The 21,382-nt window shown below is 32.2% G+C and overlaps 1 protein-coding gene across 2 annotated transcripts in view; it reads right to left on the bottom strand.

Moving 5' to 3' along the window:
- Window positions 1-21,382, bottom strand: part of LOC126738054 (gamma-aminobutyric acid receptor alpha-like) — a 332,395-nt gene that overhangs the window by 219,058 nt on the left and 91,955 nt on the right. The window contains exons 1-2 of one of the 2 annotated variants that reach the window (XM_050443225.1): window positions 1,990-2,073; window positions 1,611-1,800 (exon numbers count right to left, since the gene is read on the bottom strand). In XM_050443225.1, coding sequence (XP_050299182.1) covers window positions 1,611-1,800; window positions 1,990-2,004 — 205 coding nt within the window. In that variant the 5' untranslated portion in view covers window positions 2,005-2,073. Of the gene's footprint in view, window positions 1-1,610; window positions 1,801-1,989; window positions 2,074-21,382 lie in introns of those variants that run through there. The other variant, XM_050443226.1, reaches the window with a different exon arrangement.

The raw sequence follows: 21,382 nt of genomic DNA, 5'->3' as shown, positions 1-21,382 counted from the left end.
AATTTCTTATCAAAAAATTGTTGATAATACTCCTTCTCTAAACAAGGCTAAACTTTTTTTATATTGCCATAAGAATAAATGAAGATTCTTATAATATATTTATCCAATAAAGAAAATATTATATATATTTTTTTACGAAAGTTATAAAGTACATAATTTTATGCATCCTGCCAGTGTCAAAAAAAAGAACATTAAAAATGATTTGCTGTTTTGATAATTCTGAAAGTGTATTAATTAAAATGTACTAATAGTTACAATTAATTATGTTTATGGATATGATCGGCTTTATTGGGAAAATCAACGCTGTTCATTAATTTATTAATGTTTTTAATTAAAAATGTTTATGCTTTTATATTATCGTTAATTAAGAAAATAAATGTTGCATGTTAATAATATAAAATATTTGTATATTAACTGATTTTTAATGTTTGTTGTAATAATTGAGTAAATGTTGTAAAAAAAATATTTTATTGTAATATTTTTATTTGGTGCGAAGTAAAAATTTGGACTTGGGAGTCTCCAAGATTTGTGTGGATTGCCTATTGGTACTTATGAGAAGAGTTAATCGGAGTCAAACAGAAACCGTAAAGAAAATCACAGTCGCTGAAAAATGGGAGAAATAAAAGAGAACAAGGCTATCGCAAAAAATTTTTTTGTGGGAAAATTTAAATACTTTTTTCTGCTTTAATAAAATTTCCTGCTACTGTATATTAATTTTCTAGTATAAAATCTTGTTTTAACAATATCGGTACACGATGGCAAAATCATAATTCCTCATTCACAATTAAATTAACATTTTTTTGCAAACGACACAAGCGTAAATTTGAACAATCAAGAGGCTACCATTGACCAAAGGAAATATGGGCGTTTTAATATTTTAAATATCTGGTAGATCTCCTGATCGGTTTAACCGCTAAAATCATAATTTAAAACCTATTAAAAAAAGTTAATTAATTAAGTTTCCCATAGCTTTGTTCAATACGAAAGCGGCTGGTAGAATAACCAAATTTGATCTCTATTTCAAATGTTAATTGTGTAATAGTGAAGGCCTAAATAAATAAATATATTAACAGAGATATAGTTAGTTTTTATCTTGATGTTGGTACCAAAGATACACCCTACTTTTGAAATTTAAACGACCAAAACATAAAACTTATAATTTGTCATCATTATATTTTGTAAAAATACTGACAGAAACCAAAAACCTAAACATTATTTAGACTACAAATTAAAAAAAAAATTAAAAAATTACAATAAATTTTTAGTCAACCGCATTTAAAATCAATAATAATGGATTTAGTTTTATACATTTTACACGTGATTTTGAAGCGTCTTGAATCTCAAATCTCTGGGGAATTTTCTTTACAAGTACCGGTAAAATAAGCAAAATAAAATATATAATATATAAATATATAATAATAGGTAAAATAACGATTTAAGTAATATCATCTACTATTTTATAGTGCTGAAAAGAATTTACTATACTACGCCAAGAAAGACCAATTTTTATCCAATATATGATATGCAAGAGTATAATTATATTTAAAATTCTCTTATATGAAACAGCTATCAGTAAATTTAAAACAAAATTAACTTTGACATTTTCTTACCTCCAAAATTCGGTCTAATACTATTATCGTAACCATTTAATAAACTATCCAATAGTCCAGATATATTTTTATGGTTGTTTCTTTGAGGCAATCTTCTTGATTTAGTAAGTGATACCAAATAACTCGCTTTTAAGTTTATTAAAATAAATATGATACTAAGCAAAGGCCGAAGCTGCATTTTGAAGAAAATCTGAAACAAAGAAAAATCGTTTGAAAAAGCAATGCATTCCATTTATTATTTTAAGACTAAATTTCTCAGCAACATAATATATGTAATTTTTATACTATGTTAATACCAGTTTCTTTCCATTAAAAAGTTAAATTTATATCTAACTACCTAAGACGTGTTTGAACACTGTATTTAAATTAAGTAACTTACATATCTACCTAACATGTAGGCCAGTAGAACTGTCTTCAAAAATGTCCTTAATTTGCGTTACCATGCTTAAATTTAGTAATATACAAAATTCGATAAAGGACTATTAAGGAATGTTAAATTCAAATTTGCAGCAGCGTTCAAACATTTTTTGTGAAATTATGCAAATATTTTTCTCATGATTTCACAAATATCTCGGCTCTTATTTATTGCTTATAAACAAACGATGTATCATTTTCGTCTACATAAAATTACCTACATACTTTTTTATATATTATTTTTTTATTACACTAATAAAAAAATACTGAGGTTTAAAGTAGAAATGTTTTATTTTAAATGGGTTTTTTTTTCAAGTTTTCTGCATTTTCTCGCTGAACAGCCTTTATTACGTTTTTAAAGAACAGTCAATTACCTATGTAGTAGTGGATCATCATTAAAATCCGATAACCCAGTCTCCTGCAATCTACGCGCAAACATGGTCATGTCGAAAATTGTCACTTTATCCTATTATTATATTGTTTTATATCTCTTTCGTTAATTAAATTGAATTTTGTCTGATATAATAAAACTCTACCAGTGCAGGTTTTCCTGCTGCTATCACGGGTATGCTTTTTTGTTGCGAGTTATTTGACGAGGCACCCTGTACAACCATAGAAGCCACTAGCTGCTGACCCTGTATTTTATTATAACAAAACTGTTTCATTGTTTATTATTGGGTTAGTCAATTGAACTAGCTAACACAGTTAGCATGTAATTTTGTAATAATTTAACGATTAATCGGACTATACGACACTTGATGAAAGTTTGGTGAAAGTATTTGCAGTGAATTTATCGAAAATTGAAAGCTGAACACGACCACTTTTGGAGATGTCTCTTATAGAAATGACGTTAATGCCAAATATATATGAATTAAGCGTTGCACTGAATAATCGGAGAATCTATTTAGTTGACTCACCATAGCCATACTTAATTTCTTAATAGGTGAATTAACTTGAAATGCTAAAATTGTGGTAAATATTCAAATTGTGAGTACTTGGAATGACCTTAAACTAACTCTTCAAAGAAATTATGCTGATCAAAGAGCAAAACTACCTTAATCGCAATTTTGTTATGCTTAGGAAAAATTTAAATGAAAATCCCAATCAATTTTATGATAGAGTACTGCACTTATTAATTTACTTTATTCATATATTGGTAGCCATAAAATTACAGATGTTGCTAAAAATGTAAAACGTAAAATATACTCAGAATTTTTAGTTTTGTATTAGGTCTTAAAGGGCCTTTAGGGACTAATATTTGTTGTATGCGGCCCAGAACCTTAGCCGAAGCTTCTGAATTGTAAATCAAGGAAATCATTGCTTATACTTTCAGAATAATAATTAAATTAATAAACCTCGAAAAATGAAAATTTTAATAAATCTATATAGCAGCCCAACTATGTCCAATCCAATTTAAATAATCATAATAACTCTAACTCAAATACACCCTATGATCTATTTATAAGACAAAATATTTTTTCATCAAAACCAGTCTCTATACGCCCTAGAATTTTACATCAACGTCCTTTGCCCACAAACCGCATGCCTTTGGTTGACCACCCCAAAATCAAAACGTTCTTAGGACAAATCAAATGAGAGAAAAAGATTTTCCTCGACCGACGCGAGTATAACTTCTAGAAAATTCTTTCATAATTTTAAAAATATTCAATCTAAGTAAACTTATATCCCTAATTACTCACAACGAAATTACTAAAATAGACCAAATCGCTTTGTGCTCTCAGACTCTCGTAATTTTATATCCGAAGAATTATATAATAGTAAGACTAATTAATATTATGATGATAATTATTATTGTGATTTCAAAGAACCCAAAACTTTTGATGATGAGGTTCATCAAAATAATTCCCAGTTTCAATATGAAGTATATGCGCAAAACAATCAACAAGAACCCGAAACTTCTATAAACTCTACTTAAAAAATGTTACAAAACAGCCTTCAGAGGAGACCAATTCTTCCAAAAGATTTTGGCAATGGTTGCTTATGTACTCCTTATGCTAAAATAAAATTACTTTTCCAAAACACAAAACAGGACCTAAATCAAAGAATCCCGATGCAAACAAATTATAAAAATTAAAACTTCTCTCTGTTCAAAAAGTCTCTCTGTTTCAAAAAAATGGCATAGCCATCACCACCATCTTAAATAGCTCCACTGAACAAATTCTATTAGATTTTTCTGAACCCTCACACAGTCACCCTTTGTAGCTGGATGTTCCAGAGAATCCACAGCAATAGCCTCCTTATCCTCTTTGTTGTAGTTTTCCTTTCCCTTCTCCTCTAATCTATCTGTTTTAGACACTTCTGACAGGTCCGGCACTATATCAGAAGTACTCACCGACGTACGTCATGAACAGGATGGTGTTTTCCGATGACATCGTGCATTTTCATCGATTCAGTTGCTGAACTGGCGTGTGGGTTCTCGCATTAGCGATTACTGAATCTTGACGGAATCACTGATCTTTGACGGAATCTGGTTTCTGACTTTGCCGATTGCCTTGTAGAAATTCTTAAACTTTAGAGAGTTAATGGAATGATCGCACTTTGTACCCTGTCATTATGTCTTTTCAAGGCTTTTTCTACTTTTTCAAGCTTCTCTCTCATCGATTGGTAATTGGATTCAAAAGGCAAATATTTCTCAAAGATGTATCACAGGAATCACTGGAGCACAGTGGGCTGGGCACCACACCTAAGATATGCAGATGTCGGTTGAATCTCCAATGAACTGTTAGGACTCCGATCAGATCTGCTATAAACCCTCTGTGTCGGGACTGCAGTCACGCTATGCTAGATTTAGTTGGATTTAATAGCAGGATTTTTTCTAGTCTTTTTCCATGACCAGTTAGTTATCTAGTATATGGGAAATTTGTCTCTTATGTAGTCTAAGGTAAGATTCGGGGCCAATCGGTAAGAAAGTAGACCCGAGCCTCACGAACTTATTCGATTGCTCATTTTCTTCCACTCCGCTATGTCCGGGAACCCAACACATTCACACCATCTTCCTCCTGACCAATGTGTCCAGCGCATTCCTGCACTATGGGACCAGTTTGACTTTTCCCTAATGGCTACCTCCAGAATAGCGAATACTTCCATTTGAAAGACTGTCGAATGTCTTCCAAGCGAGAAAGCATATCCTTGATCGGTATTGCTGCAGCTCCTGACAGCCCTGTGAGAGCCATTCTTAAACCGTCTGTGCATCATATTTGCAAATCTTTTCGGGGTGGAGCCTCTAACCTAGGCTATTTTTCCCTGCTTGCTATGTCAACCATAAAGGAATGATCGAAATGTGATGACTGCTGGATGTAATGCATAATTCTCCAAATTTTTTTTCAAACAAACTTTTAACAGCATTCTCAAACTCACAAATTTTTGTCATACCTTTATTAATGCAGAGCCAAGTAACTATAGTACGTTGTGTATAGAATTATTTTATGCTCCTAAACAAAGTAGAAAGATTGTTAAAGAATACACTTTTTATATCTCACATAGGATTTATTGGAAAAATTATACCCAAAACTAGACTTGAAGATATGAGAACTCAAAATAATTTATATTTGTTCATAATTGTGTTGACAAGATAATAGCGGATCACGCTTATGCCACTCAAGCTGCTTGTGGCTATTTGATTGATTATTTATCTTTGGGAAAAATTATTCTCAATATGAAGAACGGAAGGATTTTTATTCTCTAATAAATTATACTCCTTGTACTACGTTTTAGGATACTGCATCGAAAAATATGCAAAATTTAGTTAATAAATTGGAAGAAACTATGGGAAAAAATTAATGCAGTGGAACAATTGGCAAACTTTGAATTCTTTACTTTTCTACTCGTAGCTTTATTAAAACAATTTTTTGAAGCAGAACAAAGTGGAAACTGAGAATCTTCATTTAGACTATTTTGTCCTTACTATTACGAATAAATTTATTATTTAGCATAGTGTAAATTAGAACATTAAGTTCATATTCTTATTAATTACATTTATTAATTCAACTCAAACTATTTCTTGCACTTCAGATTTTTTTATTATTAATTTTTTTAGTACTTTTACTTAATACTCAAACTAAACTACCTACATTTTCTTCTTGACCTGTCTTTTTTTTATTACCTTTTTTTACTTTCTTCTTATCAATCCTCTCCCGTAGTAATTCTTATACGAAAATATGGAAACAATATACTTTACCTATGGGAGATTCATGCAAAGTCAGATTAAGAAAAAAGACTGCCAAAAATATGTGAAGCAGTACGACCAGATGATAAGGGAATTAGCAATGCAAATAAACGCGCGTGTATATCATAAAGCTGAAAAAAACTTCTCTAACCTTCCTTTTGTGCCTTACTGAGTAAGTCGAGTATACGTTAACAATTTGTTAATTTTGATATATTTTCTATATTTGCGATTTAAAATAATTTATTAATATAACTTTGCATAATATTTCTATGAACGATGGGGTGAACGGGCTTTACATCCACCACGAATCTACTACATAGATACTACAAAAAATGGTTCAATAAGCTTAATGTCTTAAATAGTAATCTAGCGATAAAATTGCTTCTAGGTGTAAACTCGTAGACTGGGAGATTCGGCCAAATGCCTAAATATTGTCAGTTGGAACGCGCAGTCGCTTTACCCAAAACACATTGAACTTTGTGAGTTCTTAAACAATAACAACATTGACATAGTGCTGATTCAAGAAACCTTATTAAGACCGCACACTAAACTCAAGATACAGAGCTACAAAGTTTATAGAAACGACAGGCCAAACGTAGTGAGCGGGGCACGGAAGTACTAATCAAAAGAAACATTACCCATCAAGAAGTACCGCAAGGTGAAACAAACCCGACAATAGAAAACACAGCAACTAAAGTATTCTTAAGAAACATAGAGGTTCTCATCATCTCAGTATATAAGCCACCATCTTAGTACTTAACAACAAAAACATTAGACACCTTTTTTAGAGAAGACACCACTACCATAGCGGCGGGGGATTGGAATGCAATAAATAGAAGTTGGGGCTGCAGAGCAGAGATAGCACCCAGGCGCACACTAGAAAGATACATAAGTAAAAATCCCATACAGGTAGTAGCACCAAAAGACCCTACACACTATCACCATACCACTCCTGATATTCTGGATATAGCTGTCACAAAAAACTTAAGCTATAACATTGTGGTTGAAAATATGGACTCCCATAGTGATCATATCCCAATCCTAATCACTGTAGCTTAAACCTCTATGCAAGATCCCTGTCCTGAAAAACTTATCACCAACTGGGAAATGTTTAGAAATATACTTGCAGAAAAACAGGCTAGACTGCAAAAAGAATTGCAAATAATCTTAGGAAAATAATAAAAAATGAAGTCTTCGACTTCTGATATGAATGATGGGGCAATTTTTTAGAAGAACTTAACCATGGCGATGAAGACAAATCAAAATTCTGGAAGGTTTCAAAAATACTGAGATAGAGAACAAAAACAGAGTTTCCGCCCATAGAAAACCAAGACGCACTTCTGGTATGCTCGGACTGAGATAAGGCAGAAACTTTTAACAGATCATTAACAGAACAATTTGACCTAACCGATATACCAGATAGTTAGAGTTATCAAACGTACAATTTGAAAACCTACCACTAAACCTATTACCAAAACCACTACAAAAGTATAAGCCTACAAGAAATAGGAGACGTAATTAAAGACCAAATGAATAAGAATGCATCAGGCCATGACGAAATAAATAACAAAATGCTGAAAACACTACCTGACAATACACTCTTAGACATAAAAACCATTTATAACAAATGTATTAGCCTGTGCTATTTTCCGGTTGAATGGAAAAAAGCAATTGTGGTAGTAATACCTAAACAGGGTAAAAACATAAAAAACCGGAAAGTTACAGACCCATTAGTCTGCTACCATCACTGTGAAAAATCTTTGAAAAGACGGTACTAAGCAGATTATGGGAGGAGGTTGATGAACTCAAAATAATCCCAGAAGAGCAGTGTGGATTTACAAGAGGATTATCAACTGAGTTGCAGCTTGCACGGATACAACAGAGTCTGGTGGATTCATTTAATGCGAAGGGATCTACCGCCATGATCACACTCCACATCGAAAAGGCCTTTGATAGAGTCTGGCATGACGGTTTGATCTATAAGTTGCAGAAACTTGGGGTGTCTGCAAGGTTCACTAAATTTATTAAAAATTTCCTGAAAAAGACGGAATTTACTGTTAAAATTAATGCAACTATCACCTCCTTTAACAGGATGAAAATGGGAGTTCCTTAAGGCTCCCCGCTGGCACCAATTTTATTTAACATATACCAAGCGGACATTCCAAAAAGCACACACTATTCGTGAGTCGCACTATTCGCGAACGACACATGTGTCTATGCGAGCTGTAATAATTTTGTCCAGATATCAGTGTAAATGCAGTCATCTAGATAAAATTATAGAGTGGGCAAACAACTGGAAAATCAAAATAAATAGTAAGAAAACAGAGGCCACTCTAATAACAAAAAAGCATGACCGCTACATCCCAAATTTCGCAATTTCGGGCACGCTGGTCCTCTGGAAAGATGAGATAAAGTACCTAGGAGTATATTTTGACAAAAAGAATGTAAAAAATGTGTTTAAAATGCATTTTATAAAGCAAATTAATTCATGCAAGGGAACCATTCATGCCCTCTACTCCTCATCCCGCTCTTCTTTCTCTGCAGGAGCAGTAAGCTCTCTTTGAGTAATAAATTAATGGTCTATAAATAGGTTCTACGTCCTAAACTGCATTACGCCTCAAATATTTTCTGGAATACCATGAAGACGAACATCAGAAAGCTTCAGGTGTTTCAGAATAAGTGTTCAAGGATGTTCACTAATGCACCCTTCTTCATAAGGAATGTTGATCTGCACTCTGACTGCAAACTTGATACAATTCAAGAATACATAGTTAAAAAACATTCAAAGTTTAAGAAAAAAGTCAGAAGTGTGGACAACTCCCTAATAGGAGAATTTCTCCTGAGACCAAGAGAAAACCGGCCATGGAAAGGCGTAATGTCTCATACTCATACTCATACTCATTCTCACTCAGACTTTGTTTTCTCTGCGAGGAGTGAGGCTCGGGCTCTGGCTCCGCCCAAAGTTAACTGGCAACATTTCCCCGAAGCCTAATAATTTTTTCCTATCCTGAAATAAGTTAAAACTCGTTTAATCCAGCACCTAGATGCTACAGAGAAAAGGAGTATAGGAGCCAAAAGTACCATAGCACGCAGTTGCAACTGAGAAGACCGGCAACAGCTAGTCCGGAAGAAACCAGTGTAATAAAGGAAGGATTGTACTGAGTTGTATTACATTTTTTCCTTGAAAAACACACTCGATACAAAGCATGCCATAAGGAATGTTTTTAAAATTAAGATAATTTTTGTGTGTGTTTTGCAATTTTAAACATTTAATATTTACGAACAGTCAACGTTAGAATGTTACACAACAATTTTTATTGAAACATATGCTAATTTTTTATTATTTTTGATTTTTACATTTGTCTATTCAAAATATATCCAAATAAAAATGAGTATCTAAATAAAATATTATATAAAATGTAGGTAATTTAATATTGAAAAGAATAATATATCATTTGATTAGGTGTGATAAATAGGAGTTTAGATATCCATGAAAATATGAGGAAAAAAAAAACTGTTTCTTATGTATTTTTGAACAAAAATTCGCACGGTGCTACAAATTTGAATTTAATATCACTTAATAATTCTTAAATAGTATTTCACATAGTTCTAAATTTGAGCATGGTATAGCAAACTTAACTTACCGTTCTACTGGCATAATGCGTAAATTTATAAACTGGTCAAGTGCATGGACATTTATACGAAACTATAAACGACGCAACACTAAAATGTATTTGATAATTATTTTTAAAGCCCTAGAGAAAAATACCATGTACGCAGATTTACAAGTAAAATTTTTATATCAAAATTAGATTAAAAATATCGCATTAAGCAATGGTGAGTTTCTCAACGTAAGCTTTCCGAGTAAAACTTTATAATCAAGTCTTTCATGAACTAGGAAGATCATATGGGTAATACCTTATAATTTGATTTGAAACAACTAAAAAATCTTATTACAGTATAACTTAATTAACTGGTTGGCGATATAATTAAATTTTTTTCTTAAATAATTAGCCGCTAAATGTTTAAAATTCAAAAGTAAGCTCTAAGCAAGCATCCCTATCTAAGATGCCAGCCTAATAAAATATTATTATGAAAATGTAAATACGGTAATTATTTTCACAGTTTTGTACTATTTTGGTCATACTTTGTAATTTAAGTTAATTAATTAAGTTTATTATACCCCGCAAAACAACAACCCGAAAAAAGCCTGCAACAATTTGAGGCCGATGTTGCTCGATTAGTAAATCTGGCTTATACTTCCGCCCAATGGAATTCTGGGAACCAATTTGTATAAATTGTTTATTGACGGCATTCCAGATAAAGATAAAAACCATGGCCTAAGCAAGGCTTACCATTAAAGTATCTGGTAAGCTTTGGTCCGTGGACTGGAGTATAACGCAGCTTTTTAAGCAACTAGAAGGCAGACACGACTAAGACAAATCAGAACGGAAAGTGATAACTAAAAATCCAGAGACAAGTTCGCTGGTGAAATTGTAATGAGGAGGACCAACTTCAATACCCCAAGCCTTTGACAGACTTAAGGAACCAGCAAAACTTTAACTACTCAGCGTTACGGAGCGCAAGCTTACTGGGTGTGGCCAAGCCTTCGCATATATGAATAAACCGACTGCCACGTCCTGGAGAGAACTTGGTAGTACTAGGAAAAAATATGCGACTGTGAATATAAGATAGTGCTGACTACAGGATGGAGCTATACTATCGTGAAGTCGATCATCGTACCTCACTGTAAGATTTCATCATCACCAAATTTAATTCTAGAGTCACCAGATGGAAAAACGATTCCAATCCTTGAAGTACATGAAGCTAAAGTTACTATTAATAATAATAATAATATTAATAATAATAATAATAATAATCAGTCTATCCATGAGAATCGTGCGATAATTTGCAGGACAAAATAATATAGCCACGTTTTTGCTGGGATTTATTTTAAGTAAATGATCATTTGACATAGTTAGTAATTGTTTAAATCATAATTGATATCAGCATTTGCATTAATAGAGTTACTAATGGGAAAAGACTTGTATATTTGCGTGTCATCAGCGTATAGATGATACTGACAGTATTGCAGAGATTTTACGATATTTGAGCTAAAGATACTATATTAATATTGGCCCCAATATTGAACCCTAAGGAACGCCTACCGTTACCCGCTCTAAATCAGAAAATATATCCTTTACGACTACCCTTTGAAACCTCATCCTCAGAACAGAATCAGTCAGAACCTATCAGTTAAATATGAAGAAACAAGATTATAAGCGGTTTCCTCAAAACTTATGATTTATCATATCGAACGCTTTAGTATAATCTAATAGAACCAAAGCAGTTGCTTGGTTTTGATCATGAGCACTGACTATATCATCTGTTATGTCACAAAGAGCAGTATTGCAGCTAAATCGCAATCTAAAACCAAATTGTTATTTTGGAAGAATTCTATTTATGTTTAAAAATAAATTGATTTGATATTCCATTATTTTATCTAATACTTTTATGAGCACAGGCAAAATTAAAATGGATCGAAAATGGCTAAATTCAGTCGGATTAGCTACCTTGGGTAAAGGAAGCACATTTGCAAGCTTCCAAGTCATGGATAAATATGATTTGCTCAAACAGCAGTTCATGAGATGGGTCAAGAATGAAATAATAAAAGGACAGCAAATTAAAATTATTGTTTTATTCAGATCATCCATTCCAAAAGCTTTTGATTTAATTTTCAGTATTATATTAGAGACCTGCTCTTCTGTAACTTTGTTAAACGAAAATTGATCATAAATTGGTAAATTTATTATTAAGATAAAACTGAATTGTTTCTCGTTTGATATAAAAGCATTCTTAGAGAGTTGAGTAAAGTAATCATTAAGTTCGTTTGGTTTTTTAGTTATCAGGTATTTGATTAGTTTTGGAACCTAGCATATTTAATTTATTTAACTCACTCCATTATTCTTTAGCATTACTATTTTGAAACTTCCTATTTAAATAAATCTTTTTTTCAAATCATATTAAATTAGTAGTTAGATTTCTTAATTGCTTATAATAATTCCCATGCTCAGCTTGTTTAGTACGTCTATATCGATTTAGTGTCTGGTTTCGAAGTTTAATTATTAGTTTGACAATGTCAGTCATCCAAGGATTGACCTATTCTCAGGGGTGCATGAAAAATATCAAGAATAGATTTTGTGTTTGTTATTTATTTAAGTTCAAGATCCCTTTGTATAGTTAGCAAAATTAATAAAATTTATTTTATTTAAAGGTCTAATTTAATGCGCTTAGGAATGGAGATATCGCCATTAAAAAAAAAGTTTGCATAAATCAACATATGATCGCAGATACTGATGTCATCCGTGCCAAAATCTTGTAAATAGGGTAAGTTACTACACATTAAGTCACTCAAAGAAAAATTAGTTTGAGTTATTCTTGTAGGTGTATCTATAACCTACCTCACATTAAAAACATTAAGAACGTTTATCAAATTTTTTGTTTGCGGTTTTTCATGATCTAAAAAAATTATATTAAAATCTCCAAAACTTAAGATATTACTATATTTGAGATAAAATTCCCGTAGAATGCCCTCAAATTTGATCAGAAATTAGTTGATATTTGTACCAGGTTATAGACGTTTCCAATAATAATATTTTGATCCCCATAAGAAACTTTAATCCATATATGCTCAATAAGTTCAGAACATTCACTCAGTAATATACTTTACCTTAGATTTGATGTTATATAAATCCCTACCCTGCCGCCATGTCCAACCCTATCTTGCCTAATAAAATCATAGCTATCAATCCTTAAATCAGCATCTAGTATATTTGTTGTCAACCAGCTCTCCGATATTCCAACAATGCCATAGTTTTTTTGCAAGACATGGTTTTTAAATATATTTAAATGGGCATTAGTGATTTTACATTAATATGTGCCACTCTTAACATTTTTGCTTTAAATTTATGCCAATAGAAATCCCAAAATACCAAAATATTAAAACCCTAGCCCTAACCTATTATTATATATTATACCTTAATACTTATTATATTTATAAATATAACAACAAAAACAAAAGCAGAGAAAATTGGTGATATTGATAATACACCATACTAACTAAATCACACACAAAAAAAAACAATGAAATTCCTCTATTTTGTAACTACAACAAAAATAATATTTTCAATTCAACCTAATCTTGATTCTTTTGATCAGATTAAGTATTTGTTATATTTTGTAAAAAAAGAAACCCTAACTAACCAATAACATGCATTTTAAATTTGGAAGAAAAAAAAATATTTAGAAATAGAATGCTAATCATATTAAATTATATAATCACTATAAATATATTTATTATAAGACTCACTGGCTTAGTTTATTAAGATCCATTTGATTATAGATATTATGCACCCTATCACCCACTTTGACCTTTATTACACCATTCCAGGACCACACATTTTTATATTCATAGACCTCAATCCGGCGGTGAATTTTTGGTTGTTTGTTTTGATGAAATTCTGTGGCATTTTAGAATTTCCGCGCTGGTAACATCCTCTATTTTTAGAGTTTCCTTGAACAATTTGAGCATTTTCGGCTTTAAATCTTCTTTTGTTTCTTTTGAGATACCAAATATTCTTAGGTTGAGACTTCAAGTTGATTATGTTAGTTAGTTAGGTTGAGAATCAAGGGAGGTGTGTAACTGAAAATTAACCTGTTTTACCTGGTCCTCTAGCTTAGTTATGCGTTTCTGCTGTTCCTTGAGTTTAGTAGAAAACTTTTTGTCAATGATATTGTTACCCTTTCGGCAATTGAGTTGAGAAACCTATCCGTGAATATGTTTTTAATTTTCTCGATGTCAGACTCCAGAGCACCACTTTGTTTTAAAGTTCACCTTCACCATTTCATAAGGACACCAAACAATTTTACCAAGATACTTTGAAATTGGACCTTCCAACCGTCAGTATTTGTGCCAGAAATGATAATGTCATATTAGGATTAGACGTTATGAATGCCCAGCAGTTTCAAATGAATGTAAATAACCAACGAGAGCTGAGGAGATTTTAATGCACCATCTACATGAAGATAAAAGAAATACCAGAGTCGTTAAGTTATCTAAGGATATTGCCATACCAGCAAATTCAGAGGAGGCAGTTAATGCCAAGGCTGGAGAAAAACAAGAAAAAACTGTTTTAGTTGAGTCTATGGAATGCTGCAAAGTATATGGTCTAGAAATTTGTTAACCAAAGATGTTATCTACGCAAAAGAATTACTATTTTGCTTTTAACGGTAAACATGAAAGAATATGATCAACGCCAGAGACAAGAAGATAATATTAGCGTGTGCTCTGAAGTAGAGGCAGTCATAAAGAATGATATTAGAATTTATCTTTAAAGCAGACCTTCTCCTACCTTTGTATGTTTACAAAGCCTTTTGGAAGAATCTTCCGCCTCTTTGACCATGGACCAGTAAAATAAATTGCGACGTCTTATTTAAGAGTATTAAGATGTGTTTTCCTTATACGACAAGAATCTGGAACGTACTGATTTGATCCAACATCGAATTAATCCTTGAGGAATTACTCTGATCAACGAGAACCTCGAAGGACTCCGATACCTAAACAAGATGAAGTTTCCTTAATGCTTCAAGAAATGAGAACACCGGAAATGATAGAACTATGTTAAACTTCTTGGATATCTCCAGTGGTACTAAAAAAGCAAAAGGATGGATAAACAAAGATAGATCCCCTACTAAGAATATACGACACCATGGATACGGGTATATCCGGTATCAGGTTCAGAATAGTTTTCAACATTCGATCTAAAGAGTGAATACTGGCAGGTAAAAATGCACTCACAAGATAACCTGACCGCATTCTCGACTGGCTTTGGCAGTTAACAGTTCATGTATTACGTGAAATGACTTGGGAATCATGTTGGTTTTTCTGGATGACATTATACTGGGAAAAATATTTGAAGAATATCTAAAAAATATTCAAACATATTTATTAAGCTCCGAGACGCTAACCTAAAACTAAGTCCTTTTTTTGAAAAAAGAAGTTTGATACCTTGGTCATATAGTAATTTAAAAAATGATGTCAAGACTAATCTGGATAAAGAAGAAGTAATGGCAAATGAGCCACCACCCACTGACAAACACGAGTTCTAGGCCTTTGTAGATTTTACAGACGATTTGTACAAGTCATTTCGCAAATTTTGTAAAACCTCTACATAAGTTCACGGAGTACGAGAGCTAATGGCAGCAGTAAAAGCTATTGTAGAGTTCCATAAACATTTATGGTGTTCGTGATTCATGAACTGACCGTATTTCTCTAAAATGGCTGTTTCAGTTCCAAAACGCTGGCAAAAGTGAGAGAACAGTTCTACTGAATGAACAGTAATGAAAATTTGTAAACACTGGTACTAACAATGTGACTAATGTCTGTTAAGCTACGGACCAAGAACTCGGATCAGGACAAAATGATACAGTATCTTCTTAGTGCAGACCTTTTTCTACTAGCAGCTTCGGAAATCGATGCGCTTTTATTGTTATTGATTACTTTAGGAGCGGCCCGAGCTTTATCTTATTCCAAACCAAGAAGCAACTATAGTAGCTGAAGTGTTATTGCAGAACTGGATATTCCGATTTAGTGTCCCCAGAGAGATATATTTAGAGCAAGAAAGGAACTCTTAGTAACGAATATTCCAAAAGTAGACCAATAGCTGGGAATCAATCAATCAAATCAAATCTCCCTACAATCTCAGTCTGATAAAATTGTGGTAAACTCTAAGTAAACCAACTAGAAACCATATATGACCATTCCTATTGGCAATCGTTCTTCTATCCATAAGTCTACAAAAAAAATCCCAGCAAAATTTGTCTTGGATGATGAACTTTGTTTACCTTCGGATAATATTACTAAGAAATCCCACAAGGCTGAAACCCTTGAGGTACTTCTCGACCTCGACAACAGCGCTTTCAAATGGTTCATGAAAAAGCAAGTGATTAAATTTACCTAGAAAGAAACAAAATGAAATTACGTTATGACATAAAGGCAAATTCTACCGGTCTTAATCCTGAGCACAAAGATTGGGTATATAATACAGGAAGGACGAATGGTAAGTCATCAAAACCCCAGAAGGATTGAAAAGCCATTCGGCTAACCCATTCCATGTGGTTAGCAGAATCAACGACGTGGTGTACCGGATCCAGCGACGCCCGACAAGAAAATGAAAATTATTAACATGGTCCACCTAGCGGCTTATCAAGACTCAGGTTTGACCCTCCAAGTGTTAATTAAGCTTATTTAGGGTAATTTATTTTGATCTAAGTTTACTATTTTCACCTATTGGTTATGCCCGTCATTTTATTTTCTAATAGTTTACTTTCTAATAACATAAAGTCATATATATTTTCTACTCGGCACGCCCAAGGCGAAGTCATCGCTATGCGCAATTTGGTGCATGCATGTAGATAACTACTTACTTACTCCCGACCTTAGAACATTGAAAGGCTAGAAGTAGCATGCCGTGGAACTATGGGCAGGTTTGTTTGCTTGCAACATCTCTGATGCAATGATGCCAAATGCTTATAGAGAAATGGCAAAAATCACTTTATATTAGCATAAAAATTTTCAGTTGTTTCCGAAGGCACAAAACAATACTACTGCTCCCCTTTAATAAAATATCAAGCATTTTTTAAAAATAAATTTGATAAGATATCGAATATATTGAAGTCAATATACGTTAAATAAATGAAAATAAAGTACGAAGAAACGAGAAAACGGTAATGGCACCGCAACGCCGCTCGATCGCATTGTTGATGTCACCGATACAAGCACTCTTTACCAGTGACGTCGTCAACAAATATTTACGTGATAAATTTTTATTAATTATTAAAGAGTTTGACTATAAGTAATATTACCATTTATGAGCTATTTATGTGTTTTTTTTTAACGGACTTCATTAGAGGAAGGTCCTAATAAAAGGCAGCATTTTTGTCAAAGCATTTTTATGGCAATTAAATATTTTATTAATATAATATTATAGATTTCTTAATAAATCATGTTTTAAGACACAAATTTTTTGCAAAATTTTATTGTTATTGTTATATTGGACAAAACTCAGTTTTACATCACTTACTTATATCACATAATATATACTTCTATGGTGCTGACTTTTTCAAAGGGACAGTATTGCTTCAGCGGAAAAAGTTAAAACTACAAGGATGTTCAAATTGTGAAGGAGTTGCACGTTTTTTGTAGGTTTATTCAATAATAAATATATTCAAAACAAAAATAGTTTTTCAATTATATCATATTAATTTATACTAAAAAACAAAGCTTACCTAAGAATAAAGACTATGTACAATAGATTAGATAGTTTATTAGTAGTAATATACAAACAAGTACTTTTACAAGTCAAATAAAATATGTATAATAAAATAAAATAGTGTATTAGTATAGTTAATTATTTATAATCGTCAGTTAATATCAGTCAAATCGTCAGTTAATTGTATTAGTATAGTCAAAAATTATTAGTATAGTCAAATAAAATAGTGTATTTTTACCTTTTCCTTGGCAGAGTCAGGAAATGTGTACCAGTTAAACAAAAACGGCTTGGATAAGAAATAGTAATTGTTGACCTAGACCCCACGATTACTGTAGAACTATTAATCTCAGATGCAGTTATTGTTGATGATGAATGATCAGATCTGTAATTATACAAAATTTGGTGTATCAAAAATATTAATCTATTTTAATTATCCATACTTATCTATATTAGCTTCACTGTTTGTACTATATACCATTTTGGAAGCTAAAGAAGTTTTTGCACTCTTCAGGAAAGCTGCCCCTGCAGCTTTGAAGGATAAATCACTTGGTAAATTAACTGAATTATCCGCTGCTGTGTTTTTAACCAGTGCATCAGAAATCCTAGTAAAAAAATAGTTTTACACAGTTACCTAATTTAATTAGTATTAGTTATAAATAAAGCTTATATGAGTAACACTAATCCTTTTTGTGATGATTTTTTTATACTAGAAAAATATATTTTAAAAAAATTATCTTTGAGGTAGAGCTGATTTGTTTTATAGTATTAATATTATCTTCCTTATATAAGAAATCACTTCTAAGGATGTGATCTGAACAAACAAATATGTTCTGTTTAATTGTGTTGATTTCCATTAATGAAATCCATTGTTCCCTTTGAGCATATATTAGGCAGTCTATAATAAGTATTTGATATTTAATCAAAAAGCAAAAAAAAATTACAGTAATGAATTAATATATGGTGCCAATTACTATATATATTATTGTAAGTTGCAATATGGTAAAACAAAAAAAATTATCGACCAAATTTTAGGGAAAGACAAAATTAACTTTATACATAGATATCAATATCTAAATAAATTTCAAAATTCTTCAAAGGCAATAAAAAATTAGTAATTTCATCTATCTACCTAATGTCTATATTAAAAAAACATAACTATACATAGATAGGTACATGGGTATTAGGTATGCCTTCTTTCTGCCAAAACAACAAAAAAAACATAAAATCCTGTAATAAAACCAGGGACAAAATTCTAGTTTTATATTTTTTATAGCCTATTGATAGATGAATATGTTCAAAAAAATATTTAGATATAAAAATATGAATATTTTGGTATTTTACGCACACTTTCACATTCAAGTTTTTATTAGGTTTATATCTATAAGATCCCCTATTCTACGTTTATGATGATGGTTACCCCATGAAGTAATGTTATGAAAGTATCGGTACTTACTTGTGAAAAGATCGGCTTGAATCACCTTTTTATCATGATGCGGCACAAACGACACAAGTTTTTCCCATCCTAGCAATTAAAAAAACACTAAAATGTGGCCTTTTTCCTTTTGAAACCGAAAATTAAAGAAAATACACGAATCCCGAAAATAAACAAAAAGCCGTTTGACAGATGACACTACGCGTATGGCTCAGGCGCTTAAGCTCCGGTGTTGTCGCTTCAAATTTTTTAGAAGCAGTTTTAGGGATAAGAATGTTAATAATTTTGTTTTTTTTTGCTTAAGGATATTATATTTATTCTTAAAATAGGTTAATTGTAGTATTTATGCTTTTTATTTTAAATTTTCCTATAAAATACAACACAAATAAATTAAATTAACGTTATAATGGTTGTTAAAATATAGCTAAAAATTTCCTCCGTTGGAAATTTGCGTCGACTTGACAACAGAGAATCGGCAAATATGTTTGTAAACAAAACACCCCTCTTGCCCCTGTGCACATGTTGGACTCAAACAAAGTTGTTGTTTACTAATTCTAGCCTTTCAATGTTCTAAGCTCCCGACCAAAGCAAGGTGGTACTTTTTATTTACTTACACTTTTCAATTGATATTTAAGCTTTAAGACAAAATAAAACGAATTACTAAAACGAAACGCCGTCCCTGACTTTTGCAAGTTAAGCAGGGTCAATAAGAATCGGCGGAGTTATATACCCTGTATAACATATATTCCTTGTATAATATTGCTTACTGTTAATTCCCGTAATTGCATAGTCAGTATATTAATATCTTATAAATATGGGTGAAACCAATTATATGTAGCTCATTTGTTGGTAGTACTTGCTGTCAATCTGAATAAAAGTTTTTTAAAAATATCGTTTCCTTTTTTGAGAAGAAAACTGGCGCAGTCGGTAAGATACACCAAGCGGGTTGATTAAAAAGTTTCATCGCGAAAATTTACAATTCGCTTTCGTTTCAACGATTAATGGTGTATACCCAAAAACAAAATTCGAGATTCGGTAGTGCATTGGCAAAGGGCTCACGACCAGGGAAGAAACTGTCCTATTGGTGCGAGGTGAAGAACAGACATCGTCCGACCCTCATAACTAACCTCCAGGGAAGAGACAAGCATCGCTCGTCCTATTGGAATGAAGATAATTCTATTGCTGTCGTAAGTACATTGATTTTTGTTTATTTGTTATTTTAACAAGGAAGATTTGATATTTTATAGTATTGAAAGATTTACTTGATTTATTTTATTTGATCGATTTATTGATTTGATTTATTTGTAGAATTCAAGTAGAATTCAATTTTATTTCTTTGTCGTATTTGAACGTCTTTACGTTACTTATTTTATTTTTGTGTTACCATTAAAATAGCAAAATGCCAGAACCAAATTATGCGTTAATTAGGTTCCAAGCCGATAACATCCCCCCATTCGATGGTAACCCCAGGCAAATTAACCGCTTTATTTCCGCCTGTGAAAATTTTATTAAAAACCATCAAGACACAACAAATGTTAATGCAACTATTAATTCTTGCTTATTTGATACTATTCTAACAAAATTGACTGGTAGAGCTGCTGATTTGGTAGCATCCCGAGTAGAATTAACTACATGGGAACATGTTAAACAATCCATAATTAATACGTTTGCAGACCAACGATCGATAGATTGTATAGTCCAAGATATTGGACAAACAGTTTGGTATAAGGCTCCAGGATATACGTAGCTTACTATTCTCGAAAATTAACGTTAGTAATGACGAAAACAACCTTAAAGTTCTTAAAATTAAAGAGTATTCTAACTTAGTTTTAAAAACTTTCATTAATGGTCTTAACTACCATATGCAACTAGTAGTACGCCTAAAAGACCCCAAAACACTCGAAGAAGCTATGTGCTTAGCTCAAGAAGAAGAAAACTTCATGAGTTATTCAAAAAGAAATTCTAAGTATAAACCCTCTCAACAACATCAAACATTTCCACAACAACGACAAAATCCACAACATCACAACACCAATCAAAACACATTTAGACAACACCAATTTAATAACCATCATCGCTATTTTGCTACACCAAATCCATTTAGACATAATAGATTTACATAAAACCAAAATGTTTTTGGAAATCAACAACCCAAGCCATTTCATCCTGGTTATCCAGTAAGGCCGCCTCAACCCCAATACTACACAAATCATAATCCTAATTTTAACCGCAGTTATAATAATAACTTTAACCAAAACGCCCTGCAACATCCTCAGTTGTCAGGCCTTACACCCAAAGAGTTGAACCGATGGACACATCGTCCGGCAACACCGTTATTCATGCTCACCCTATTCAAACCCAACAGAAATCTGAATATCAAATTGAAGATGTTCATCCCAATGTTCGTAAC

The sequence above is a fragment of the Anthonomus grandis genome, chromosome 6, assembly GCF_022605725.1.
Source record: "Anthonomus grandis grandis chromosome 6, icAntGran1.3, whole genome shotgun sequence".
Classification (NCBI taxonomy): Eukaryota; Metazoa; Arthropoda; class Insecta; order Coleoptera; family Curculionidae; genus Anthonomus; species Anthonomus grandis.
The sequence above is the reverse complement of the archived record's forward strand: the minus strand, read 5'-3'. Positions and strand labels throughout refer to the sequence as shown.